General features: G+C 43.5%; 6 protein-coding genes and 2 long non-coding RNA genes across 22 annotated transcripts; 4 read left to right on the forward strand and 4 right to left on the reverse strand.

The window, feature by feature from the left end:
* Positions 1 to 115: 115 nt before the first annotated feature.
* On the reverse strand, positions 116 to 876 carry LOC113465038 (uncharacterized). The gene is made up of 2 exons (XR_003389876.1): positions 341 to 876; positions 116 to 237 (listed from the first exon to the last, which is right to left on the reverse strand). It is a non-coding gene; the product is annotated as an uncharacterized LOC113465038 (long non-coding RNA).
* A 64-nt stretch (positions 877 to 940) lies between these two features.
* LOC108630620 (U6 snRNA-associated Sm-like protein LSm8) lies at positions 941 to 2,865 on the forward strand. 2 transcript variants are annotated; one of them, XR_003389874.1, is made up of 5 exons: positions 941 to 1,197; positions 1,262 to 1,302; positions 1,360 to 1,487; positions 1,763 to 2,548; positions 2,644 to 2,865. XR_003389874.1 is itself a non-coding variant. In XM_018034006.2 (4 exons), exons 1-4 carry the CDS (start codon positions 1,167 to 1,169, stop codon positions 1,851 to 1,853), a joined length of 291 nt encoding a protein of 96 aa, XP_017889495.1. In that variant the 5' UTR covers positions 941 to 1,166; the 3' UTR covers positions 1,854 to 2,865. The 2 variants fall into 2 exon arrangements, 1 of the variants encoding a protein (XP_017889495.1); XM_018034006.2 differs by having other exon boundaries at positions 1,763 to 2,865.
* su(sable) (suppressor of sable) lies at positions 2,857 to 11,180 on the reverse strand. Of its 4 annotated transcripts, XM_026818293.1 has the most exons (9): positions 8,445 to 8,849; positions 8,058 to 8,350; positions 7,335 to 7,707; positions 6,913 to 7,237; positions 6,489 to 6,841; positions 6,164 to 6,386; positions 5,733 to 6,079; positions 5,446 to 5,659; positions 2,857 to 5,359 (listed from the first exon to the last, which is right to left on the reverse strand). In XM_026818293.1, exons 2-9 carry the CDS (start codon positions 8,126 to 8,128, stop codon positions 3,363 to 3,365), a joined length of 3,903 nt encoding a protein of 1,300 aa, XP_026674094.1. In that variant the 5' UTR covers positions 8,129 to 8,350; positions 8,445 to 8,849; the 3' UTR covers positions 2,857 to 3,362. The 4 variants fall into 4 exon arrangements, with proteins under 4 accessions (XP_026674094.1, XP_017889470.1, XP_026674095.1 ...); XM_018033981.2 differs by lacking the exons at positions 8,058 to 8,350; positions 8,445 to 8,849 and adding an exon at positions 9,790 to 11,180; XM_026818294.1 differs by lacking the exons at positions 8,058 to 8,350; positions 8,445 to 8,849 and adding an exon at positions 8,889 to 8,974.
* Positions 9,022 to 19,051, forward strand: LOC108630613 (glutathione hydrolase 7). 3 transcript variants are annotated; one of them, XM_026818296.1, is made up of 10 exons: positions 9,022 to 9,249; positions 9,634 to 9,705; positions 16,931 to 17,097; positions 17,176 to 17,333; positions 17,397 to 17,476; positions 17,550 to 17,816; positions 17,882 to 18,160; positions 18,237 to 18,303; positions 18,379 to 18,612; positions 18,674 to 19,051. In XM_026818296.1, the coding sequence occupies exons 1-10, from the start codon at positions 9,225 to 9,227 to the stop codon at positions 18,870 to 18,872; spliced, it is 1,548 nt and encodes a 515-aa protein (XP_026674097.1). In that variant the 5' UTR covers positions 9,022 to 9,224; the 3' UTR covers positions 18,873 to 19,051. The 3 variants fall into 3 exon arrangements, with proteins under 3 accessions (XP_026674097.1, XP_017889480.1, XP_017889482.1); XM_018033991.2 differs by having other exon boundaries at positions 9,120 to 9,249; positions 9,634 to 9,709; XM_018033993.2 differs by lacking the exons at positions 9,022 to 9,249; positions 9,634 to 9,705 and adding an exon at positions 16,557 to 16,648 and having other exon boundaries at positions 18,674 to 19,034.
* Positions 11,640 to 16,356, reverse strand: okr (DNA repair and recombination protein RAD54-like okr). Of its 5 annotated transcripts, XM_018033985.2 has the most exons (12): positions 16,251 to 16,356; positions 15,988 to 16,185; positions 15,786 to 15,900; positions 14,353 to 14,568; positions 14,098 to 14,288; positions 13,838 to 14,040; positions 13,331 to 13,773; positions 12,990 to 13,254; positions 12,764 to 12,929; positions 12,303 to 12,708; positions 12,048 to 12,211; positions 11,640 to 11,953 (listed from the first exon to the last, which is right to left on the reverse strand). In XM_018033985.2, the coding sequence occupies exons 1-12, from the start codon at positions 16,331 to 16,333 to the stop codon at positions 11,704 to 11,706; spliced, it is 2,700 nt and encodes an 899-aa protein (XP_017889474.1). In that variant the 5' UTR covers positions 16,334 to 16,356; the 3' UTR covers positions 11,640 to 11,703. The 5 variants fall into 5 exon arrangements, with proteins under 5 accessions (XP_017889474.1, XP_017889475.1, XP_017889476.1 ...); XM_018033986.2 differs by lacking the exons at positions 15,786 to 15,900; positions 15,988 to 16,185; positions 16,251 to 16,356 and adding exons at positions 14,666 to 14,849; positions 14,926 to 15,141; XM_018033987.2 differs by lacking the exons at positions 15,786 to 15,900; positions 15,988 to 16,185; positions 16,251 to 16,356 and adding exons at positions 14,666 to 14,859; positions 14,926 to 15,141.
* On the reverse strand, positions 18,954 to 20,297 carry nac (GDP-fucose transporter nac). 2 transcript variants are annotated; one of them, XM_018033999.2, is made up of 4 exons: positions 20,206 to 20,297; positions 19,924 to 20,128; positions 19,718 to 19,856; positions 18,954 to 19,660 (listed from the first exon to the last, which is right to left on the reverse strand). In XM_018033999.2, exons 1-4 carry the CDS (start codon positions 20,268 to 20,270, stop codon positions 19,065 to 19,067), a joined length of 1,005 nt encoding a protein of 334 aa, XP_017889488.1. In that variant the 5' UTR covers positions 20,271 to 20,297; the 3' UTR covers positions 18,954 to 19,064. The 2 variants fall into 2 exon arrangements, with proteins under 2 accessions (XP_017889488.1, XP_017889484.1); XM_018033995.2 differs by having other exon boundaries at positions 18,954 to 19,856.
* Positions 19,637 to 19,922, forward strand: LOC113465037 (uncharacterized). The gene is made up of 2 exons (XR_003389875.1): positions 19,637 to 19,727; positions 19,803 to 19,922. It is a non-coding gene; the product is annotated as an uncharacterized LOC113465037 (long non-coding RNA).
* Positions 20,298 to 21,013: 716 nt separating the features above from the next.
* On the forward strand, positions 21,014 to 24,663 carry AdipoR (adiponectin receptor). 4 transcript variants are annotated; one of them, XM_026818297.1, is made up of 7 exons: positions 21,014 to 21,097; positions 21,892 to 22,152; positions 22,212 to 22,310; positions 22,375 to 22,546; positions 22,623 to 23,020; positions 23,089 to 23,253; positions 23,332 to 24,663. In XM_026818297.1, the coding sequence occupies exons 2-7, from the start codon at positions 21,910 to 21,912 to the stop codon at positions 23,464 to 23,466; spliced, it is 1,212 nt and encodes a 403-aa protein (XP_026674098.1). In that variant the 5' UTR covers positions 21,014 to 21,097; positions 21,892 to 21,909; the 3' UTR covers positions 23,467 to 24,663. The 4 variants fall into 4 exon arrangements, with proteins under 4 accessions (XP_026674098.1, XP_017889483.1, XP_026674099.1 ...); XM_018033994.2 differs by lacking the exon at positions 21,014 to 21,097 and adding an exon at positions 21,133 to 21,318; XM_026818298.1 differs by lacking the exon at positions 21,014 to 21,097 and adding an exon at positions 21,618 to 21,725.
* Positions 24,664 to 24,881: the final 218 nt, after the last annotated feature.

The raw sequence follows: 24,881 nt of genomic DNA on the forward strand, positions 1-24,881 counted from the left end.
GCCGGAGCAGCTGCTTCCTTGCCCTTCAAATTTTATTGCCTTTGTAAATTGTTGTCCTTTGTAAGTGTCATGACAGAACGCGAGCCTACGTCAAAAAAATACGTAGCAATCGCTGACCTCGTGTCATCACCCCTTCGCTGTTGCCGCTGCTGGAAGCGCGTCTTTCATTTACGTACTTCAACATGAGACGTACATAGTTTTTGATTTTTTTCGCATTGACGCACCAAACCTAAAAATCTGAAAAAATTCATGAACAATTCTTGCGGCAATAAGAATCTATCATAAAAATATGGACAGTGTATCCGAACGATTTCTATGTGAACAAAAATATGTTTAGCACCTTCTTATTTTTCACGGTTACATTTTGTAACAAAAAAATCTGAAATAATTCTCAGATGTGTCCAGTTATGCTACGGACGTGTTGGAATTTTTTCAGATGAATAAACAACAAAGAAAAAAAGAGTGGATTGTCTGGGTTTCGAACACACGGAGCCTCGAAGACTCCGAGTCTCGAAGCGTCGAAGATTCCGAGCCTCGAGGAGTGAATTTAGAATTCGCTTGCCTGACAGTCAGCACGCACACACGCACGTACTGCGTCACTCGACACGCGCCCCTTCTTTTAGGAGATGCACGAAGCCGGCCGCGAGATGGAGCGCTTGTAGACGAATACCCTAGGCACGAGCATGGCAAATCTTATGCGTATATTTTCAGCTCTGTACGGCGTATCCACTTTTTGAGGGGAGTAGTGCACAATCCCTCCTAAACTACGTCTATTTCCCCTTAAATAATGGACATTGACACTAGGGTGCGGTAGTGAACTGGTAGTGAGCCGTGTCCACTTTCGAACAAAGAAATGAGCAATCTCCCTTTTCATCTCTGGTCGGACGGGTCGGGCGCCTCTACGTATGGGTAACGTTCATTGATGGTTGGTGATCAACTGTCAACAGATCGTTTAGTAAACCTGTCGACTCTGCTCTAAATACATCAATCTCTGCTGTTACCGGTGCAGAATTTTTGAACATAACCGTGTATACAATCGGTGGATTTAGACAGACTGATGTGCATTTGTTAATGCGTAACCAAAAGCGTACCACCCGGCCGTGTACGAGCGTTATCAGTTTTAAAAAGTTTTCACTTTAATGTGTTGCAATCAATAACAAAAGACTATGGCATCGGGCTTGGAAAGTTACGTGAATCGTATCCTTTGCAATCTAGACTCGACACTGGTTTTTCATTTTCAACGTTCCTTAGCGATTCGTAGACACGGTTTCTATTATTACCTCCGACGGCAGGAACTTTATCGTAAGTCTCTTCTCCTATTCATCTATTCACGTGTCATAACATTACGTTTTTCTCCAGGGTACCCTGAAAGGTTTCGACCAGACGATTAATATAATATTAGACGAGTCTCACGAACGTGTATACAGTACGACGCAGGGCGTAGAACAAGTAGTATTAGGTTTACACATCATCAGAGGCGATAATGTGCAAGTATCTTTTGCGTTTGAATCGACAGTGTTCGTTTATTCATCGACAGTTTTATACATTGTTCGACGCTGACAACGTAAAAAAACTGTTCATTGAACGGCTAATAGCATAATTTCATTGCTCAGTTCTGGAACAGACGACACTGTCGAATATAAAAAATACACGCGCGCGCGCGCGCAATTGTTTCTTAGTGTTAGTACAAGAAAAGTACGAGCAAGGAGATCCATCTCGGGAGATGCAAATGATTTACAGCATCTTCTCGTCTTATTTCTAGGGCTATTGTTGGAGAACTGGACGACGAGATGGATGCAAGATTAGATCTATCAGCCATAAGGGCCGACCCTTTGAGCTCTATCGTACATTAGTGATCGCGATCACGTCATTGCTTGGTAACAATATCAACAGCAGCAACAACAACAACAACCAGATCGACAGTAATGATAATTAAAAAAAACAATCTGTAACGGTGAATATAGTCGATCGAAAATACGATCTCTTACACCCGGTCATTGTATAAACACGTCATTTTTCGTGTCCGTCTTAAAGTATCCGTTTCGCACGAGATTGCTGTAGACATCGACGTTACGAGAGAGAGAGAGAGGAGTGACATAGAAATCTATATTAGAATCAAAGTAATGAAGATGGTACAAAAAATGTTTTACTGTGTGATGGTAAACTTTATTTTTTATAAATGTAATTTTCACCTTTTTATCTCGATAGGTATTGTAATAAAGGAAAATATAGATAACGTAACGCTAAACAACGATCGAACGATTTTTTCGATTTAAACATATATATGTATATATATATGTTTTTTTATAATGTTATTTATTTATTCTGTTTCTAATACGATTCTTCGAAGAGGAAGCATCGTCTTCGTGCACCGAAGATGTTCTTCGAAATCACCGACTGCTGTACATAGGGACAACGGAGACGAAGATTTCATGATCGCTAATCGAATCGCTCAGATTACACGTAGCACGTGGTTCGAAGACTTTTTACATCCGCAAGGAACAATATTCTGATGCAAGTAAAAAAGAAAAAAGAAAGTATGCCCATTGTAAGAGCGATTTCAAAGTACCCTCTGTTACAAAATATTGCATTTTCGTGTACATACTATATTATTTTTCTATTTATTGGTGCTTCGATTTACAGTGACAATTGATAGGCCTCATTTAATCAATCGCTACTCTTCCTCCGTCGCGTCGTATCTTGATCTAATTCACATAATTCACTTGAAACGGGTCCTAGAACCAGACCAGTGATCACGTGCACGTGTATATAAACATACGGTGTTATTTATACATAATCTCCGTTGTATGCATGGAAGACGTAAAGAAAGAAACATAAAAATAAATCGACTGTTGGTTCGTAGTATCTTATGTATTAAATGTCTTTTCGAATGGATAAAAATGATCTCGTCATTATATATACACAAGTTACACGATATCCTTGCCGAAAATTTTCTCTTCCATTATCGCTACTTTAATTAAGACGCATTCCCCATATAGAACATTATTACTGGTGTTATAACTGCGCTTTTTTTTTTTTTTTAAATAAAATATAGAACGTCGCATAATTATGAGCATTGTTCACACCGTTCAGTGGTATATATATATATATATATACGTCGTACAAAGAGATGATTGAGAGTACTTTCGACGTCTCACGTCTCAACAGCTTAAACTAATTATTCGGCTAATTAAACTAGCGAGCATTTGACACCATATACAATTGACACGATCGAAAAACGAGTCTGGACCGCCGGATATAATTAATGCATAATCAACAAGATGCATTCTGTATGTACATATTTAAATTAATGAAAATTATCACCAGGTACTTTGCTCTCGTGTGTACCTACGATATTTGCCTTAATTGTTAGTCGCGATATTGGTCCTATTTCTATTCCGCCGCCTGATTCGGCCACCGCGTCTGTTCGTACCACTCCACTCCACAGGCCCGTCCATTCCAAAGTTTGGATTCGGGTTCGGGTTGAAACCCATCATACCGGGATCCGGAGGACCGGGACCGAAATTGTTAAAGTTACCGCCACCCGAATATACTGGCGGCGGCGGAGCACCGTCGTACGATGGATTAACAGAGTCGGGTGGCCCGAAACCACCCACACCGGGTGGTGCTGGCCCCAATAATCCGGCTCCGTTGTTACGTTGAAAACGTGGATCAAAGTTCATCTGATTCTGTGGCACCACCGGTCCATGGTTCATAGTCATCCCCGGAGGCATGTTCGACATTCCCGTCCCGACGATACCCATCGGCGGTGGTATGTTCTGAGGGCCCATGGGCGCGTTCATCATAGGCCCCATAGGACCCATGTTCCCGAGCATCGGGCCCATAGGCATCATGCCTTGCGGCCCGGGCATGGGACCGGGCATGGGCATCTCCATCGGCGACGGCTGTACGCTCTTCATCATGGAAGCATTTACATTCTGAGAAGCTGATAAATTGGAAGCCTCGAGAGCCTTTCGACGCGGGTCTGCCCGGACTTGTGGGGGCGACTTGGGTGTATCTGGCTTGACCGGGGGCGGGGACATGGGAGAGTCGGCCAATTCCACTTTACCGATCCTGAAGATCTTCCGTAATCGTGGATCGTATTTCACTTGCGCATCGTTCTTGGTCAGTTTGAGACCCGTGTAATCAGGTCTCGGTATATCGACGATGTACACCTTGTACGTCATCGGAGGGTGCGAGGAAATGCTGGCGTCGATCTCGGTGCAGGGTATGTGGGACGGTGCCGGTTTGAAGGGTAAACTCAAAATTTGCCGTAGATCAACGTCGGATTTGGTAGACGCGTCGGCGAATCCCGCTCCAACTACGCGGAGATCAGTGTCTCCAAAACCGGTTTGGAAATGTTGCTGCCTGAAATCCATGTCTTTCCTGCGGAGATCTTGATCGGTTTTTGTTCGAAGATCCGTATCCATATTGGTATCGACGGCAGTGATACCGGAACTATAGATACTCGTTTCCAGCCTGAGATGTTTAGTCTCCTTCTGTCTAACCGGGTCCATCTGGGTCCTACTGGGACTGTCCAATTTCTGTTCGTCTCTGCGTTGTCTAGGATCCCGGGACATACGAGGATCTCTGGACACGGGCGCGGCGGAGCTCGTACCCGGCGACGAACGCGGGCTCGACGTTTCGTTTTCCTTCATCATCATCAGCTGACTCGTCGTAACGTTGAACGTTAACGTCCCCGTTTTGGCATGATTCTTCGATTCGTCCGATGCCGCCGCCGTCCTGTCTGGTGACAACTTGTTCGACGAATAATCCTGCGCGCCGGTATTCTGTTGCTGGCCAGCAGACTTGCTGCTGCTGCTGCTGCTGCTACTCGTCGTCGTCGGCGTCGGCGTCGTCGTCGTCGTCGTCGTCGTCGTCGTCGTTGTCGTCGTCGTACTCTGCGCTTTTAACGTCGACAGCAACTTGGACACCTCGGCGCTTATGTCTATTTTACTCAGATCCCCGAGTTTGTCCACAATAGCTGCTGGTTGCGGTATGCTTGATGCCGTGGTGCATTCTTCGTCGATCGCGACGCTCTGCGCCGTAGACTCCTCTTTCGACGTCTCCTTGTTCGAAAGTACTATCGTAAGATTCCCACTTTCGTCGTCGTCGTCGTCGTCGTCTTCGTCATCGTCTTCGTCGTCCGAGTACCAGTCTTCCAACATTTGATCCGTGTTTCGTGCGGAGCGTTCGTCGTCTATATTCTTGAAACTATCCGGGGCCGCCCGTTGTTGCTGTTGGATACGCATGAACAATTCCTGTGCCCGTTTCGGTAAATGGGTAGGCACCTCTTGTTCCTCCGCAGACGGTGAACGTGCATCGCGACGCCGATTATTGTTACTTTCATCGTTCGTTTCTACAAAAGTGTGTGAAATCGGTATATACATCGCAGAGCCTAAAGTAAAATGATCATTTCATCTGTTTTGGGCAACGTTCTCTTACCCTTGTCCCTTTGCTTGTCCTCGTCTTCGGTCGGCATTTCTATGACGAGCATCTCTTCGTCTTGATCGCTCTCCTCCGGGTCGAATTTGGATTTCGTAAGAGTCGCTACCTTATCAGCGATGACGACCATAGGAGGTGGTCTTTTCACTTTCAACAAGTGTTTCAAATCCGTGATCTTGAAATTCTCTTGCGACGACGTGTCTTTTTTCTTCGCCTGGAATTGACAAAAAAATCAAAATGAAACTGATTGCATTTATCGCCATACTGATCGTACGAACGGTACATACCTGTTCGAGGATTTCGTCTTCCTCGACATCTTTAGTGAAATCTGTTTTATTTTGATTAGCTCTGTTCGACTCCGCCGAGCTGTTGGATTCCGTACAGAAGTCCATGTTTGACAACGGTTGGGGTGCTGGCGGTGGCGGTGGCGGCGGCGGCGGCGGCGGTGGTTTTTTATGCAACTGCTGTTGCGTCGCCAAACCCAGTGCAGCGTTCGGAAGTTGGAGACCGAATTCGTTGGCCGATTGCAAAAGCATGATTTGCTCGTACGGTACTCTATCTTCGTCCGATCCCCATCGAGTTTTCTTACCCGACGGTTTCCTGTCTCTGGCACCGCTCTTCTGCTGTTGTTCGTCTACGCAAGAAACCGACGTCGTCGTCGTATCAACAACCTAGGGAATTGTCTTGAATTAAAAAAAAGATCAGTGTGAATGAGTACCCTTCTCGTCCTTCTCGTTGATTTTCTCCGCAGTGTTAGTTGGCGCGGATACGTTCAACTCGAAAAGACTCGGAATCTTCTGATTCGTAACCTCCTGGCCCTGCGCCAATGTCCTCGCCGTATTGTTTATCATTAACATTGCTCCCTCTCTGCTCAACCGCGGGAAATCTCCAAGAATCTCTTTGGGCGCGGTTTCCAAATGTTTCAACAGTATCCCCTTTACCTGAATCGATGTCATGATTTCATTCATTCGTCATAAGCTCGACGATCGATCGATCGATCGGTCCAAGAACGTAACAACAACAACAACAACAACAACAAGTACCTGTTCGCTCAGAGGTTGATGGGAAAATTTACAATTGTCTCCCTGGTTACACTTTAGACCTGTATGGAAAAACTTGCACGGAAAGTCGTGGTGCATGTAGAGACACTTGTCCCTCTTCGCGCAACAGTCCATGAGATAAAATTTACAGAGCTCCATCTTTCTGGGCGGTAAAGCGTTGTGCGAGAACGGGCAATCGTCTCCTCTGTGACACTTGCCTTGCATGTAATAGACGCATATAGCGTCTGGCTCTTGACCGTGATCGTTGCTCTGATTTCTACGTCCATTCCTATCGTTTCGCATTTGCCCGCGGGTCTTATTTTTACCACCTCGTTCATTTTTACCACCCCTACGTCCTGCATGGGTGAAAGTATACATTATAATCGGCGTATTGTACGGATAAACACGTGTCGTACAAGTTGCGTACCTCCTCCTCCCGTTCCCCCGCCACCGGCGCCGCTACCACCGCCTCCACTTCCACCGCCGCCGCCGCCGCCGCCACCTCCGCCTCCTCCTCCTCCTCCACCACCCCTGGTATTGCTACGTTTACCATCATTGTCTCTATGACGATTTACGCTAGGCCTATCGTCATAATCTGAACCGCTGTCAAAGTTCTCATGCTCGTTCGTATGCCTTGGCGGCGGCGAACTGCTCTCCATCTGCATATCTTTTCTAACAGGCGAAGCACCCCGGACAAACAGCATCTCGTCCTCGTCGTCATTCACATTTTCATCGTCGCTCACTTTTCTCCTCTATAATTACATACATACATTTATCAATAAATTTACTAAATCGAAACAACATCGCTGCTAACAACTACTGATCTCGATATAATGATGATCGTAAAACCTTTTGATCCTTGTTGCGATCTTCCTCGTCCCCTCGTATCCTTTTCCTACTTTTACTTCGATTATTCTTACTCTTAGATTTGGAATCTTGATTTCTAGAACCGTCTCCCTCTAAGGCTGCCCTGATCGCTTTCTCGACATCTCCTGCCCAATCATCCGTAGGGTTTTTGTACTTTGAGAACCTGTCGTGCTTGCTACCCCCTTGAACGTTCGACTTTTTATTCTTATTAAACTTGTTGGGGTCGAAGTTTTTATTCTTTGACGCGTCAGTTTTCGATTCAGTCTTTTTAACATCATCGTTTACTGACTGTGGAACGGGCTCGTCGTCTTCGTCGGATGGAATTTCTCCATCCTCCAAGTCGTTATCATTATTACTACACATGCATTAAAAAAAAAACAACAACATTTTATTAATTACTGATGCACAGGACGTTTCATAAATTTCGTGTAGGTTACTGTATTTCTGTATAAATTCGTGATACTTTGCGAAATTAATGTCTGTAACGATGACAAATGTTTTATCCGAGCTTTTCCTATCCAGTTACAAAATCACCTAGAACGCATTCTTTTAATTTGCAAATCTTTGTTCGAAACAACTCTACCCTGACTCGGGAAATTATCAACATCATTTTAAACAGTGCATTTCGCATTATTCAAGAATGCACATTTCTTCGTCCGTCTGTTCCGCTCGGTTGCAAAAATTGAAAACGCATATTGATTTCACCTTGGAATCATCATCATCATCATCATCATCATCATCATTATCATCATCGTCATCGTCATCATCATCATCATCGTCAATTGTAAATAATTAAGGAAGAAACGCGAAACGCATTTCTTCGTTAATATAACAGAGGAAGATGTTGCCTTGAAGAAAGATTGGGGTCGCGGACATTGTCAGCAATGGTCATTTAAAATACATCGTAGGTTCGCTGAATGAAAAAGGAACATCGAATTTTGGTCGAGCAGAGTACAGCTGAAAGGGGAGAGAGAGAGCAGCTTCCGCTACTAGTCGACCTGAAAGCATTAGGTCGTCTTTTCGACTGCTAACGATGATACCACGGTGGAGCACAGGCATCGATCGATGCAACTTCTCGTGTATATAGCCAACCTGATATGTACGGTGTGTGGAATATAATCAATCGTCTTTGAGTGTCCTACGTCACCACCACCGCTACATGATGATTCGAACGACACATGTATACACATGGTATATACACATGTCAAAGAAACAATGTACACAACGCGACGTGCGTTACGTTGGATCGCACAATCAGAAAAGCACAGAAATACGATATAGATGGAGAAAAACCCATGAAACGAAGAAGCGTAGTATATAACCATTCCCAGAATTAAAATGATGATAGAAATGTATAAATAGAGACAGTATTTGGCAAATCGCAGGCGCTAAGAGTTGCTAAAATTAGCACAGTAACGAAAGAATAATCATCCGCATATATATATATACACACGCGCGCGCGCGCGCGCACACACACATATATATATATACACGTACATCGTCGTAGGAAGAAATAATAAATTGAATTGTCCTTACCCACGAATCGCGTTCATTATTAGCATCGATTAACATCGTCATCAACTATCATAATTCATCATCGTCGATACGATAGCATGAACATGAATAGATTATAACGTCACATCATTTTTGCGGCATATCTCATTGTCATCGTTACAGGCATTGCCGGTTAGTATGTATCAAATGTATTCCCCGGTAGCGTGAAAATTTCTTCGCGTGTAGACCCGTCACGTGCATACGTATCGTCGAAGCTATGTGTAGGCCAACTGTGCCTGTAAATGGTCCGTGTGTGTGTGTGTGTGTGTGTGTGTACGTCCGTGGTTCAAAACCAGAAAATGTTTAAATGTATCAAGCATGTCTTTCCATCTCCGAAGATCTCGTGCGTACACCTTTTTTACATAAATATCTAGTAATCTGTTCTCGGAATAAATTTCTATCGTTTCCCGATGCTCTTCAATGCTCTTGAAAGTATCGACGTCATAGCTATGATTAAACATGATAGCATTCGAGGTATCCACAGACATTGTCGGACTGACTGTTTGCTAAAACGTCTGAATTTCGGATCGTATGACAAACTACCGTTATTCATGGTCCCTTACGTAGCTGGTATTCTTAAATGTCTCGAATTTATTTTGTCCGATGCGAAGCTGTGAACGATGAGAACGTCGTTAGCTTGAATTTCAGAGCAATGAAGAATCGTGGAAACACGCGCGCGCGGTAGCCAAACGGCGTATTATAATAATGGGTACATTTTTTCTCACAGTGCCAATGGTGTTACGACCGGACGAAAAGCGGGGCGGGCGAGCTTTCGGAGAGGGGATCGACGTGTATGAACGTGAGTGAGTGGTAGTAGTAGTAACAGTCTGATTAAAATTTCGACCGTTTTGTTTGTCGGTGAATAAAAAATGTGGAGGCAAACCTTTGGATTAGAGTCTCGGCCACGGAAACACTCTCTAATGCCATTGTTTTGTCCCGATCGATCGTGTTTTGTACCGTATGATATAGCACTGTGGCCCGCCGCCGACGATGATCATTCGATCGATTGACGCGACCACACTCGACGACGGCTCTTTGCCTGCGAAATGATCGCGTGCCTGAATTCTAGCATTTGAAAATTTTTGAAATTACTTTGCTTATTTCTTTTTCTGTTTGTTCGACACACGAATTAGCCTACAGAATGTATCTCGTTCGTCTCTCTCCGTTTCTCTTTCTCTCCTTCTGGAACGCATGCGCGCTTCAACAACCGAACGATACCCGTTTTTTATTTAACAATTTTCTGCCTTTTTTTTCCTCTCCTCTCCGGCCTCCCGTTACGCCCCTGTACTTTTTTCTCTCTCTCTCTCTCTCTCTCTCTCTCTCTCTCGAATATTCTTCACGCCTGAGACGGCTCTTTGTTCTCGGTAAACTAAAGTTTCCCTTAAATTCTCTTTCTGGCTCTTATCCGGGATCCTATTATTTGCACTTTAGTACTCGGTGAAGTATGGATTGTTTCACTGTGTGTCCGCCTCTCCTCCCGTTGGCTATTAAATTTCGTTAAATGGCGCGATTTTACCACTGCAACGTCATTCTGGCTCGACGACGTGGCATATGGCTGACCGACGACGACAAGAGTTCGTGTAGGCGTTTCAGCGTTCTCTCTCTCTCTGTGTGTGTGTTACTCTCGTACGGCCGTGATGCATCGAATGAAACGCGAGAAACAGGAGCGGTGGTTCTCGAAAAGGAGATACGTGTCTCTCTGCTGCTGCGACCCGAGACGAAAGGGAGAGATTTCTTCCAAAAATAAAACCCGAAACCTCCCGTAGAGCGCGTGCTGCATGAAATGCGTAGAGCTTCCTTCCACTTTGACGATTCCCGCGTACCGTGTGTAATTATTATCTCGGCAACGGCGGCGCCCCTTTTTTCGCTCGGTTCAAAAATTATTGGCAGAGAGAGAGAGAGAAAGGGAGCAAAACGTTTCGCTGTGTGCCCGTATATGCGAAACAACTGCGAGTCGCGTCTGGCGATTGAAATTTCTGACCGACAAAAAAAGTAATCAAGTCAAATGCACGGCCTCGACGCGGATTCGTGTCTCTCCTGGGTAGACGACAGCGTCTCGTACTTCCGCGTTATCAAAGAGATTTATCTCGGCAAAAGAAGAACATGTGTATTATGAACGCGAGACTGAGTCGGCCAGGCAGGCGACGAAGAGTACGATCGGTCGGACAGAGCGTAATTACAATGTCGGCAGATTTGTATAAAAATGTATCAGTTATATGAGACGATGAGCGAAAACTTCAAAGATCAAACTAAACATGGCCACATCTGGAACTATTCTGAGCGGGTAGCTGCACGAAACCTCGGAAGAAGGGCGAGCCAACGGTATACACCCGTGACAGAGGAGGGAAAGCAGACGCTGATCCCTGTTCACCAATCCGGAGCCGTGCTCAACGATCACGTGCCCTTGCCTTACGTCCATAATTTCCGTTCCCCCACTACGAACTTCCTCTCATCCCCGTCGCCGCCGCCGCAACCGCCGCTCCTCTCTATGTGGAGCAAATTCCTCAAGTCGACCCTTATACTTTTCGATGCAGCGACTGCGAACGAAAGCGATCTATTGCTCGCACTAAAAACATCGCCCCCCCCACCCCCTCCTTACGCTCTGTGCGCACATCTATTCAGCACGTATCCCGCGCGCGAGTGTTTGTAGAAGATGTTTCACAAACCCCGTCAGGCCAACACACAGAAGGCGAGAAAACTTTCGTATCGTAATCGTGGATATCAATAGACATGTACTTGAGAAGAAAACTTTATTTTACAGTACTCGACTTGTGAAAATTTATATCACTTGTAAAAATTATCCCGTACGATCAAACTGCGGGACACTGCTCTCCCCTCGACTGCTGTTGTTGTCCGTCTTGACTTGCTCGTGCGAACGATGATGGAACACGAATGAAATTCCACTGGACCAGCAGTGTCGCAACGGTATATCCGGCAAATTTCGCGGATTATGAGCGTGTCTCCAATCTGACAAATCTGAATTGCAGTCCGATTGCTCGGACGGTCCTTTGACTTCTCCACCGTTCACGCACCTTCTACATTTGAATCTGAGATGCGGGAAAAAATACGATTTACAACAAATTCACACACGCTTCCTACGCGATTATTCGCGATCGCTGCCGAATTATATGTCGTGCTTACTTGGCATGAGTATCCGATACGGTGTTCTCCTCTAATTTAAACAAATCTCGCAAATCGTTCAACGTAAAATGTCTAGCAACGTCCTCTTCCTGATCCACTACCGTCGAACTCAATGCTTTTTTATGCGCCTGCCGTTGGAAAATCTTCTCCTCGATAGTACCAGTCTGTAACGTGTCGCGAAACAAGAGAAGATAGAAAGAGCTCGAAGCTGCTGCAGCAGCAGCAGCAGCAACGAACGGGAGTGTCACTACGTACGGAAAGGAAACGATATACGAAACACGGCTTCTTTTGACCGTCTCTCCACACTCTGGCCATAGCCTGATCGTCGTTCGCGGGGTTCCAATCGGGATCGAACATAACGAGACGATTCGCGCCGATGAGATTCAATCCGCAGCCGCCGGCTTTAGAGCTGAGCATGAAAATGAAATCGTTGCTGGTCGGATCGTTAAATTTGTCCACCACTTTCGATCTCTTTTTAATGGTCATACTGCCGTCTAGTCTGACGTAGTTGTAGCAACGTTTCTGACACAACTTTTCGAACAGGTCCAGGGTTTGCGTATAATTAGACACCAACACAATCTTGTCGGTCGTCGTCGTTTTGATGGACGCCAGAAGACAATCCAGTACCATTACTTTGCCCGACAGTTCTGGTAGAATCTCTCTGAAACGATTCAATGACATCACAGAGAAAAGATAATCATCACTCACATACGTACCTGGTGTTATAATTTGGTGGCAAGAGCTCGGCAGCCTTCTCAAATCCTTCGGATTTTTCCATTATTTTGTCGTACACCAAGTCGGGGTGGTTACACAATTTTTTCAAAAGCGTAATCGCCGACAGTGCGGAGAGAGTCTTTCCTCTCTTTGTATTTTCCGAATTATCTGCAACGAGAGACGAGCGATCGTATCGTCCGACAAATCCAATCACGAAATCTTACATACCTGACAACATTGACTTTCTAACGCTATCGCTTTGTATGAAATTTTTATAAAGATCCGTTTGCAACTTGGTCATTTTTATGCAAACGACTAGTTCGTGTTTCAACGGTAGATACTTTGAGAGCAAGGCACTGGTACGTCTGATGAGGCACTTGTTCACTACGGTCACCAATTCTGACAAACGTTCTTGAGCGATTTTTCGCTCGTCGTCCGTAGCGGAGGCGTCTTGACCGCGTAAGATTGGTATCTCAAATTTTTTTCGAAATTCCTACGAAACAGTCCGCTTTGAGAGTCAGCTGCGATCGTTCAGCTTGCGATTCCTACTACGGAACTACACTCGGTACCTGCGCGGTTCCCAACAAACCCTGGTTAACGAAATGTACGAGAGAGAAATATTCCAACAGATCGTTCTGTATAGGCGTCCCGCTGAGCAATACTCTTCTCTTGGCTTTTAAGTTGATGAGCGCCTGGTACGTTTGATTTTCAGAATTCTTCAAACGATGTCCCTCGTCGCACAACACGAGCCCCACGTCGTCTTGATGAAGTACGTGCGCGTGTAACCGAAACGTTTCGTAACTTATTATTAAAACAGGATTCACGCACCTGCGACCATAGGTCTTCATGAATCCGGTGAGCTTCCTGTCTATGTCCGCCTTGTTGCCACCGTCGATGGCCAGCGGCTGAACTTTGTTGTTCAACCACTTGAAAATTTCGTTTTGCCAATTTTTCACTAACGAACTCGGAGCAACGATGATTGCTTTGTCAATCAGTGGTTTCGCCTCCGGGCCTTCGAAATAGAATCGACCGATTTCGTACACGACATAAAAAACGACGGCGACGACGACGATTACCTTGTTTCAACAGAGTCCAGAGCAAAGTTATACACTGGAGAGTCTTTCCGAGACCCATTTCATCCGCCATGATGCATCCGTACGCATTCTCTATGCGTTTTCCCGTTACACATTCGTACATAAACATTACACCCTCTCTTTGGTGAGGCCTTAAAATATTGCACAACAAAGGATCTACCACTACGTGTACGAGCAGCTTGGATCTAAAATCATCACTGTCGTCAGCACATCGAAAAAAATTCAGATCTATTTCTACGCACGGATCTAGCTTCAATTTTTCATGTTCAGACATCTCGGGAGGCGAGTAAACTACGAGGGCGTTAGCCTCGTCAGGATCGTGTAAGGCTCTCCTAGGACCAGACAAACGTATTCCTAACGTACGCCCCGACAGCTGATATCCAGGGATCGGTATTTTAAACGGTCTGCTCAACAGCTTTTTCACCCTCTCTTCCTACAACGAATCGTAAATCGTTGACCAACATTCGATCATTGAACATGTATATAATAATACTTACATGCTCTGAAATAACTTGTTGCGTCGCTTGTACACCATCGGCCGAAAGAACGACCGCTTTGCACTCTGGTATTCGTACATCCATCGTGTTACGACCGCAAGCCCTTTTAACCGTTTGACGAACTGGTGGTTCGATATCTTTCGCTGCTACATTGTTGGACATTAGATCGGGAAAAAGTGGCCGTTTGCCTCTTTGACTAGGAGCCAAAGATCGAATCTTGCATAAAAAAAATCAAACTTTTCATTCCATACCATGTTGATAAATCATAGAACGGTACACGAATCAACGGTATGATGGTAAAATAAAGTATTACCATTCTGAACTTTCGCGGTTATTGGCGGTTATACATACAAGCACAGAATAAACATATCAGCAGCGTGACTTCACCCAACGACCCAACTTCACCTCAACCGATTTTGGGGTTGGCGCCATCCAGCGTTCACGACCACGAACCCGCTTGGCCCCCGAAAATCGTTTAAAGTCGGTGCTAAACAGTCCTATAAATGACTATTCGAATCAGCATTAATTTTTACAAGGAATCATGACTACATCTATTTACGTATAATTGTATACCGTAAAATATTCGGTACTGCAAAACTTTTGTTCGATCCCGGAATGAACTTATTCCAGTCACGGCGGCAGTGGCGGCCAAAATCAGACGTTTGTATTTAAATTTCGAATTTGGGAAGCGTCGTTCTCGTTGCAAGATCATCAAAGATTCTACAAAAAGGATCATCGTTCACTGTAAGTAAATTATTTATTCACAAAAGATTCTTCAGAAACGACTACGACTCTGCGAACATGTCGCATAAAAAGTTTGTGCCTAAATCATCGTCTTCGTCGTCGGTACGTTCACTGCTCGGAGCGTGAAAAGCGCATTTCGTGAGTTTGTACGAACGAGGCTTTGGTCTGATACCGTACGTGTCTTCTAAGAATTCCAATACGGCCGCTTCGTTACGCAAATTGTTAAACAACAGTCTGGTCTTTTTGGGGAGGGTCTTTTCCAACATAAACGCGAGATGACGATGGAAACATGTAAACTGCGTGGGTATCGTGGACGTGATGTCGAGCCAATCTTGCACGCAATCGAGCGGCGTCGTCGTGTGGCAACCGGTAAAGAGTGCCGGATTCGTTAAAATACTTCTCGCGGACATTACTCCGTCGCAATTGCTCTCCCTGTATAAGATTTCGGCACTCTCTAAACTTTTCACGTCCCCGTTGGCAATAAGCGGCAATTTCACGCTGTCTCTTATCACTTTTAAACCGTCTAAATCGATCGGCTCACACCTCATCTCGGGGGTTCTAGCGTGGACAGTGAGGAACGATACTCCCGCCTTCTCCAAAATCTTACAAAACTCGATCGTCCTACGAATGTCCTTCAACAATCGTATCTTCACAGACACCGTAAACGGTCTGGGAATACGATTTCTCACCCGACATATCAGATCCTTGACAAGATCCGGCTTTTTAAGCAGATCAGCTCCGTAGCCTTCTTTCAATGCCCACCGTTGAGGGCAACCGCAGTTCAGATCGACTCCGTTGCAATATCTGCGCCGACAAAATACGATTCGTTACGAAGCGCTGCGTGATCGACGATCGGTTTTGATATTAACGTTTGTGAACGTGAAAACTCACGGAGCGACCATCTCTGCTGCGTTCAAAAAATCGTTCACATTTTTAGCAGCAAATTGTACAATCAGCGGTTTGTCCTCGTCGTTGGTCGAGAACTCGTTCTCTCTAGCTTTTTCAGATCGTACGAACGAGTCGGCCAAGATCATGGGTGTAAAACAGACGTCACAATTGTATCTTCTCACCAGAGTCCTGAACTGTAGTCTGCAAAAAGATTTCGAACGTCACTGTGGGACACAATGGGAAGAAAATCATTCAATGTCACTTACTTGCTGTATCTAACCATTGGGGCACATACTTTTATCATCCTTGGTTCTTTCAACATTTCTACTACGTCGACTGACATTTTCATTTAATTTTCCAAGACTCACGCAGCTAGAGACGATACTTGTTGAACAAATCGTGTACAATTGTAAATACAATTGCACGAAATATGGAAATCGACAAAGTGCGGAACGGAATTATTTACGAATTTGATTTTACGTATTCATAGATAATGTCGTTCTCACACAGCTGGTAGTAGGTCACACAAATCGTTTACAGTTAGAGAAATACTTATTTTCGCTCACAGTAGATTTTGCATAGTCAGAAACGATTTCGTTGATCTCTAACGTTGCCTACTTATAATCATCAACTCGTGTGTTTGCGATGCGTTACAATAATTCTCGTAAGTAGAGTATTGTATACCATTTATGTTTCTATCTCTTGTAAACAGTTGGAAAGTTTGCTCGTAACCTCCTTCGTCTACTCTATATACACTTGCAATTGATTGTCGTCCACACGAGTCTCCTCTGACGCTCAAAAGAAGAAATGCATAATTGTCCCTTTGCGTGCACACATTGACAGAGTTAAAAGATTATCATCTCTTCGAAATACACGTTGCTGACGCTGACTGCGTGGTGTTTGTGTTCTCTGCGTGTATCCATTACATCCGTGTTCTCTTTTAAAGGTCCGACGGAAGAATGTCCTTTGACGAAAGGTAAAAGTTATAAATACACGCTGAGCACGTATTGCGGGGACGGGTTGAAATTTATTATAAGCTGTTTCACCATTCTGACCATTTCCATTACGACGACGTTAGTCTTGCAAATACTTTACGCCGATGGAACTCTGCAGGTACAAGTCGCGGACCGATACAGAAATGATCGCCTTTTATAAATTACGAGTCATTAGATCGATCTGTATTGTATGTAGGATAAAGCCGGCGTTCATGGTGCAGTTGCTACGGATTACACAAATTGTTCACAAATTGGAACGAGAATGTTACGCAAAGGTGGTAATGCGATAGACGCAGCTGTAGCAGCTACCATCTGTATGGCAGTGGTAGCTCCTCACAAGACTGGTCTGGGTGGGTAAGTGGGTGAGTAGACGTGGCTGGACCGACACGTTTGTCGTAATCCGACGATTGCTTTCAGGGGCGGATACGTCATGATGTATAATCACAAGGAGCGAACGAACCCGGTCATTGTCGATTTTGCGAGCAACACGATCAAAGGTAGACACATTTGGCAACAACGACACGTTATTGTTACACTTGAAGACTCGCTGACGTTACTCGCGTGTGCTAGACAGCTTCGACGGAGTGCGTGTACCAGCAGTATTGAGAGGATTGGAACGTGCACACAGTCTGAAGGGCAGATTATCGTGGAGCAATGTCGTCGAGCCTTCCGCGTCTTTGGCCAAAGGGGGATTCGTAGTTTCAAAAGAGTTGGCGACACAAGTGTCGAAGAGTGTGGATTATGAAATTTTATACGGTCACTTGAGCGCAGGGGACACGTTGAAGTTGAACGATCTCGCTGCAACGCTGGACGCTGTAGCGTCGCAAGGAACCAACGGTACACGAACGGTGGCCGACCAGCGAGATTCGCAGCAATTTTAATCGTTCCGAGTTTCATTTCAGTGTTGTACAACGGGAGTTCTGCAGAAACACTGTTACACGACAAACTCTTGTTTCCGCGGTTGGAGAATTACGAACCCGACGTGTACGAGGCGAAAAGGTCAAGTTTCTACGAACACGCGGTATATTATCCTGCACACGTGTCGCTGTTGGAATCGATGATCGACGCTTTAGAAAATCTCGGAATATCCAGCGAGACCGCGTCCACGATTGGGACACAGATTCAGGTGGCCGAAGCATTGATGAATTCATCTTTGCTTTCATTACGAATGAAGCGATACGGTGCGTTGTACTTCATAAATTGTACGTACCACCGCTGCCACCACCACCACCAGGTAACGATTCCAATTGATTTCAGTCGACAAGGAAAGATATACCCAAGTCACGGCGATGGACTGGGACGATACTTATGTTTGTATCATAACGTTAGTATCGTGTACACGTGTGAAACGTTTCACGCTCAATGTCGTAAAACGTTGTAATCGGTACGATTCTTCCAGCGGACTCGGCGCACCGTTCGGCCTTGGATACATGTCGGGTGCCGGTTTTTTACTAGACGAAGCCAACGACGACAATAATTTCTCCACGTTTCTCCCGATAATCTTTCACGACGAAAGAACGTCGTGCGGATTACGGGGTGTGTTTGGTACCGATGACGTACTGATTGCCGGACAATTGTTGTACAACATTATACTGCGTCGATTGAACGTTTCCGAAGCTGTCGAGTATCCTAGGTAAATGGAACACGTGGACACGTGGTAGTTCAGGATCAGTAAATTCGTTTTGTTCCGTCAGGTATTACTTCTCCTCGGACGGACTGCTCGCTGTAGAGAATGACGAAAAACACTCGTTGGACGCGCTCGTACGGGATCGGTTGACGTTTCCAGCAGTCGTGAACAGTGATTCAAAGAGCGTGAACGCAATTATAAAGAGGAGAGATCTGATGTCGAGTCATTCAGACAGTCGCGGCGGCGGTCTCGCGTCAAGATTTTAACCGAATATTTATTTGTACACGTTCAATCGGATGAAAAAAAGAAAAAAATGACTCGTGTCTAACGAGATATCGTTCACTCACTGTTCTGTAAAAATAATTCATGTTTTTAACCATTTTTTTATACAACCGATTGTCGAAAATATACTCGTGTCTTATTTCAAATGCGAACGTTTCAATTATATATACGTTTAATTATACTTTTTCGTCTTTCGTCAACAATTCCTGTCTGTATTCCTTGCTTAGATGTAGCTGCCTCAGTCTGGCGTACATCGCGCTAGCACCGAGCACGACGGCGTTGCTTAACCACCAGACAAAAGATTTATTTTCGTTGAACCAGTGAGTCGCCAAAACTGTTTGGGCACAAGCCTTGGCAGTACCGCTAATGTTATGGGTCAAGGGAGACGTTACTTTGATTTGAAGCGCGGTAGCGTATCCAATGGCGAACCCGCAAACACCACCGACGGTCATGGCCAGCCAAAAGTACATGGATCCGATTTTCTCGTAATTGTACAACGTGACGTGTTCTCCGTTGGCCAGCATTAGCGGAAGGAATATGACGACGCTATACGCGTTGTTGCAATAAGAGAGTAACCACACGTCTTGGTTCAGCGCGGGAAGAACTCGTTTCATATGAATAGAATACAAGGCGAGCGTCAACGATCCCAGGACACCGAAAATTGTTCCTAAAACAGACAGGGAACCAGCGACGTGTTCTTGATCTACACCGAGCCAGAATCCGAACACGATAAATGCACAGCACGCGATACAGCCTGTAGAAGTCTTTTGTCCTGTAAAAGTATAACGAATTGTACTGGGTCGTGCGAACTTATCACAAGGATCCTTACCAAGTATGAGGTATGTAAAAATAACGTTGAACACTGTCGTCAGCGAACGTCCTATGTAATAGAATGCAACGTCGACATATTTCAGACACAAATTGTTGGTCGCAATCATCCCGGTGAACAGGAAGGACAGTGGTAGTACCTACGAGTGAACATTATGTAATATGATGTAAATTGTTATTTTCATAGATGACGTTTGTAACGTTTACCTTTCCAAGTGTTGACTTATTACACGGATTCCCATCGGGGAATTTGACATATTTCGGAAACAACTTTGACAGGCTGCTAAGAATTATGCAGATAAATACAGATATTACACATTGACACCATGTTATGAAAAGTGGCGCGTCCAAATTGATGGTGTCACTGGACAATAGTGCTTTGTTTATGAATACGGTCAATATAGAAATAAGCCTGTAAGAACACGTTGATGTTTAGAGAAAACGGCTTAAATCAGCACTGCTGATCAGTACAAACTTATTTCAACTTACCAATAAAACGCGACTACTGTCGCGATGTATAGAAATTTAGAAAACATTTCATTTTTCAACGACATTTTATTATTTCAATTGTACGCGTAGAGTGGACGCATTTTGTAATTAATACGAGACATTGAACACTGACGAATCGTTCATTGTTTAAATATATTGTTTCGGGAATTCATATATACTACATTCAACACTCGAGTCAAAAAGATTTATTGTGTTACGATGTAAACGAATCAGTGTCTAATTGCTAGATAATTATCTCGTCATTCTTTCGTTTCTTTCTTGAGTAGGTTACACGCAGAATCCACCATGTGACATCGACCTCAGTCAACGTGCTTTATAAAATTTAACACGTGTACGCTCTATCTGATAAGCGTGAAGGTACGTGATTTTATTTTACAACGTGATTCGTGATAAATCTGTTTCTTCTAATTGTATTCTCAGTTCATAAATCGTCCTACAACTTTCAAAATGTTCTCCAATAAAACCTTAATACATATGGTCGCAATTATGTACATGTAAATAAAAATTATCCAAGTCCGTCAAGTATTTCTTAGGACTGTCTGGCATTACTTGTTGCGTTCGGTTGTGTTTTCTACCAAACAACACATACGCATGTATACGTACATTAATGTTGGACATTTACCTGCTTTTGTTCAAAATTACAACAATACGTGTTACTCGAACAAATAACCTTTCATTATCTCTACATAAATTTTACCGTAACGGAACTAAATCTTGTTTAATTACATCTAGTTGATAGTACGTTGGTAGTACATTCTTTTGATATATCTTGGAATTTCAGAATTTCAGCTCGAGATCACATACGATTCAACAGCTGCCGACCGACACCATTGACAACGTGTGTGTGTGTACGTTATATGAATCGTTGTTGGTAGGTTGGTACACGTAGTACAGTACTGTATATATATGTATGATACGTGATGCGTGATGCGTGATATATTCCGACCATTCCGACTATTGTCGTCGTAGTAGACCAAATTAGTGTACTCGCGAAAACGTCTTTTAAATTAGCATTTGGTTTATTTATTATTGAAAGACATCAAATCTTCTCGAGGAAGATGTTGCAGCTTCAATGAACTGTCGTAAGACGGGGTTTGTATATATCATAAATACACCCTAGTATAAAGCGTAGCAACTACCAGTTCAATCGGTGAATCGAACTTTGCACTTGCTAAATTCATTATTTTACATTGTCCTGTATAAAATCAATCGTGTTCAATGGTTCAAGTGATTGTGATAGCTTTACGTGTTATTGTCTCAATGTTGAGAATTCTCGGCACAATAATCGTCGACCACAATTTTTTGCAAGTCTGCGTTTTTTGAATTATCAGCACGTATTTCTTTTTCGCAATAGTCGACATATGTGTGCATGTATGTACTTTTATCGTAAACCATTATGTAAGAAGATATGACTCGTCAAACTTTAATTATTTCACTAAAATTGTACGAGAGTCAGTGCAACGGTTCACCAGTCGATTAACTTGTTCGATTTCGGAACAGTAAGTTCGGACTTTGTACTTTTCCCGTTGGTTTCTCCATCTAAATTCGAAGAATATCAGTACGTTAATTGTTATCCAGAGTCGTATAATTGTTATATCTACCATTCCGTTCGTTTTCATCAATTTTTATATTATTTTTTATGAAATCTTTGTCAATCTTCAACAGTTGATAAGGTTCGGCGACATGTCACATCACGAGGATATCATTTTGGAAGATGAGAGGAACGCAAGTGCGATACTCGAGTCAGAAATTCGGCATAGAATCCCATGGAGCGAGCGTGTGTTATTAAACAGCGAGATACCTGGTCTGAAAGAAGTTAAAGAATTGTTGGAAGACGACGATGCGAGCTGCCTCGGGGAGGAAGAGGACGGAGTCGGTTGTCCTTTGCCATCGACTCCCGAAGATGATCATCTTTTGGACTGTGAGGTACACGACTACTTTGTTGTTTTGTGTTCTCACCTATACTTGATTGTCTGACGTTGTAGATGACAGAAGTGCTAAAGGCAGGTGTGTTGAGCGACGAAATAGATCTCGGTGCATTGGCGCATAATGCCGCGGAGCAAGCAGAGGAATTTGTTCGCAAGGTATCGTACTATAAACTAAACGTTTGTCGCGTATGTAATTGATGATTCTGTCTCTCCCCGAAAGGTATGGGAAGCATCTTGGAAGCAGTGTCATTTCAGGAATCTTCCAAAGTGGTTACAAGACAATGATTTCTTACACGCTGGCCACAGACCACCTTTACCATCCTTCTATGCCTGTTTCAAAAGTATATTTCGGATTCATACAGAAACGGGGAACATTTGGACACATTTACTTGGTAACTACCTACCCACTTAAAAACGAGTACTTTTAAAGAAAGAAACGGCATTGGTGGACACACACGTTTGTTGCAGGATGTGTGGCATTCATTGGCATAGCTATATTTTTCATAACTCAACCTCCCGTAGAGATACAATTGGAAGAAAAATTGGTGTTTGGTACCTTCTTCGCGGGTGCTATTATATGCCTAGGAATGTCGTTTGCCTTTCACACTGTACACTGCCACAGTGAATGTGTCGGAAAGTTGTTCTCAAAATTAGATTACTGCGGGATAGCTATGCTGATCATGGGTAGTTTTGTACCATGGCTCTACTATGGTTTCTACTGTGATTATCAACCTAAACTTATTTATCTGTCGGTGGTCGTGATACTCGGCGTAACGAGTATCGTCGTATCGCTGTGGGAACGATTCGGTGAGCCGAGTTACAGGCCTCTGAGAGCAGGTGTCTTTATGGGTTTCGGACTCAGTGGAGTAAGTGATTTATAGGGATGAACAAACAAATTTAATTCATTAATCGTGGTTGTCACGATTTCGTTTAGGTAATACCAGCCGTTCATTATGCCATTGCCGAAGGCTGGTTCAAAGCAATTAGTCAAGCGTCGCTTGGCTGGTTAATACTGATGGGATGTTTGTATATATTGGGTGCATTGTTTTATGCGTTAAGGGTACCTGAACGATTTTTCCCCGGCAAGTTCGACATTTGGGTAAATGTCCATTTCTTTCAAGTGTGTTCCCTTCGATCCAACTTACGACGACGCGCATTAAATTGTTGAATTACGCAGTTTCAGAGCCACCAAATCTTCCATGTACTGGTGATTGCGGCCGCGTTTGTTCATTACCACGGGATAACGGAGATGGCCATGTACAGAATGACAATAGGCGATTGTGCGAATCCGAAGCAGGTGATGGCTTTTTAACCGCTGTGCACCGAGGCGTATAATATCATGTTGCTGTTAAATTTCACCTTCTGTACCGAGACTTGAGAAAGATTCCTAAATCTCTGTGCGTCAGTAGATTTGTACTAGAACGGTAAAACTGCTGGAAATTATCGTAACACGATTTTACTCTCAATTCTTTACTTCACGATTGAAAAGTGCAACTTTCGAGACGATTTATAAAGTTCACAATATGAAGTACAACATGTGATGACAAGGATTACTACTAATAATAAATTTACAGGATTTCATTGAATAAAAATCTTTTATACTTTTTCGTAATGATCCGAATTTGTGAAAGTTCGTGTCGATCTTTGTATCGAACATTATAAGCCGATCGCTTGCTGAACGTTTTATGAAACATTTTCCGTACTGCATAAACTAACGGGTACAATGTAATTATTTACACTTGTTGTTGTTGTTGTTTCTTTGTTTTGTCTGAATAATTTATTGAAATGATGCGATTTATTTATTATAGTATACTCGAAGCGTCGTCGACAATCACGTCGACTGACGCGCGCGCGCGCGCGCCGTATAAAATATCGAAACAGAATGGTACAGAGAGATACGTGGCAACAAACAGAACTTGCGTGTAAAGAAGATTTGCGTAATTGATTGCGAATCATATGATAGCACTATGAAAGTGTATTTTGAACACACTGTTGAAGCAATGGAAAAACTGTTTGTATTGCAATGATTACGTGTAAACTAGACAAAAATTCGATTTGCTTCGGGATTCGTCCACGACAGGAGCGAGTAAAGCACTGATTCTTCTTCTTCTTCAGTGTTTGCTCGCGCTACAAATTTATTACGAGATCATTCATACGTTCAAACTTTATAGTTCTTATGTCGATTTCCATTTCACAGTATTAATAAACTAATTTCTACCATCATTGTTCCTGGTTCACGGTATTCGTGACTGTCGCTCTTACTCTTCTTAAACGTAATCACCTACCGTTACATGCAACACGTTTCATTACAAACTCTGTTGGTTTCCCAGTATAAAGAATGTTGAATGCTTCTGTTATTAATATATTTATACATATGAAAGAGATATTGTTGAATTTTTTACACGAGTAATTGGTAAATTAATAAAGAAGGAAATGATGAATTTCACATGTAAAACAACACGATTATCCTACTTGTGTAATTTTCCAGAAATATATTTTTCTAAACAAATGTTGTAGTGTCATTTGCGAGCTGCGTCGACATTGAGCGTATCATAAATATTTGTACCTCGCTGTAAAAACTGACAAATCGTTCCAGCGACGACGTCAGCACTTGTGATTAATTAAAAAAAAAAAAAGACCAGCGAGTATTTGTTTCGAGTTCACTGAAATTTAGATGTTGTTATAAAAAAAACATCAGCTACTGATGGTCATGTATATTTACGTTCC

This window comes from Ceratina calcarata, unplaced genomic scaffold (assembly GCF_001652005.2).
Source record: "Ceratina calcarata isolate Rehan_Ccalc_2016 unplaced genomic scaffold, ASM165200v1 scaffold78.2, whole genome shotgun sequence".
In the NCBI taxonomy this organism is placed as follows: domain Eukaryota; kingdom Metazoa; phylum Arthropoda; class Insecta; order Hymenoptera; family Apidae; genus Ceratina; species Ceratina calcarata.

Coding starts and splice junctions, on each gene's coding strand:
- nac (XM_018033995.2), bottom strand. CDS start 20,270: ATGTCGTTGAAAAATGAAATGTTTTCTAAATTTCTATACATCGCGACA. Junction 20,129..20,205: donor ACAGTAGTCGCGTTTTATTG/GTAAGTTGAAAT, acceptor GTGTTCTTACAG/GCTTATTTCTATATTGACCG. Junction 19,857..19,923: donor ATAAGTCAACACTTGGAAAG/GTAAACGTTACA, acceptor GTTCACTCGTAG/GTACTACCACTGTCCTTCCT.
- AdipoR (XM_026818297.1), top strand. CDS start 21,910: ATGTCACATCACGAGGATATCATTTTGGAAGATGAGAGGAACGCAAGT. Junction 22,547..22,622: donor CATTTGGACACATTTACTTG/GTAACTACCTAC, acceptor CGTTTGTTGCAG/GATGTGTGGCATTCATTGGC. Junction 23,021..23,088: donor TGGGTTTCGGACTCAGTGGA/GTAAGTGATTTA, acceptor GATTTCGTTTAG/GTAATACCAGCCGTTCATTA.
- LOC108630620 (XM_018034006.2), top strand. CDS start 1,167: ATGGCATCGGGCTTGGAAAGTTACGTGAATC. Junction 1,198..1,261: donor CTTGGAAAGTTACGTGAATC/GTATCCTTTGCA, acceptor AGCGATTCGTAG/ACACGGTTTCTATTATTACC. Junction 1,303..1,359: donor CCGACGGCAGGAACTTTATC/GTAAGTCTCTTC, acceptor GTTTTTCTCCAG/GGTACCCTGAAAGGTTTCGA.
- okr (XM_018033985.2), bottom strand. CDS start 16,333: ATGAAAATGTCAGTCGACGTAGTAGAAATGTTGAAAGAACCAAGGATG. Junction 14,041..14,097: donor GAAAAATTGAAGCTAGATCC/GTGCGTAGAAAT, acceptor TGATGATTTTAG/ATCCAAGCTGCTCGTACACG. Junction 11,954..12,047: donor GTATCGGATACTCATGCCAA/GTAAGCACGACA, acceptor CCCGCATCTCAG/ATTCAAATGTAGAAGGTGCG.
- LOC108630613 (XM_018033991.2), top strand. CDS start 9,214: ATGTATCAAGCATGTCTTTCCATCTCCGAAGATCTC. Junction 9,250..9,633: donor TTTCCATCTCCGAAGATCTC/GTGCGTACACCT, acceptor TTTTTCTCACAG/TGCCAATGGTGTTACGACCG. Junction 18,613..18,673: donor GAAGCTGTCGAGTATCCTAG/GTAAATGGAACA, acceptor TTGTTCCGTCAG/GTATTACTTCTCCTCGGACG.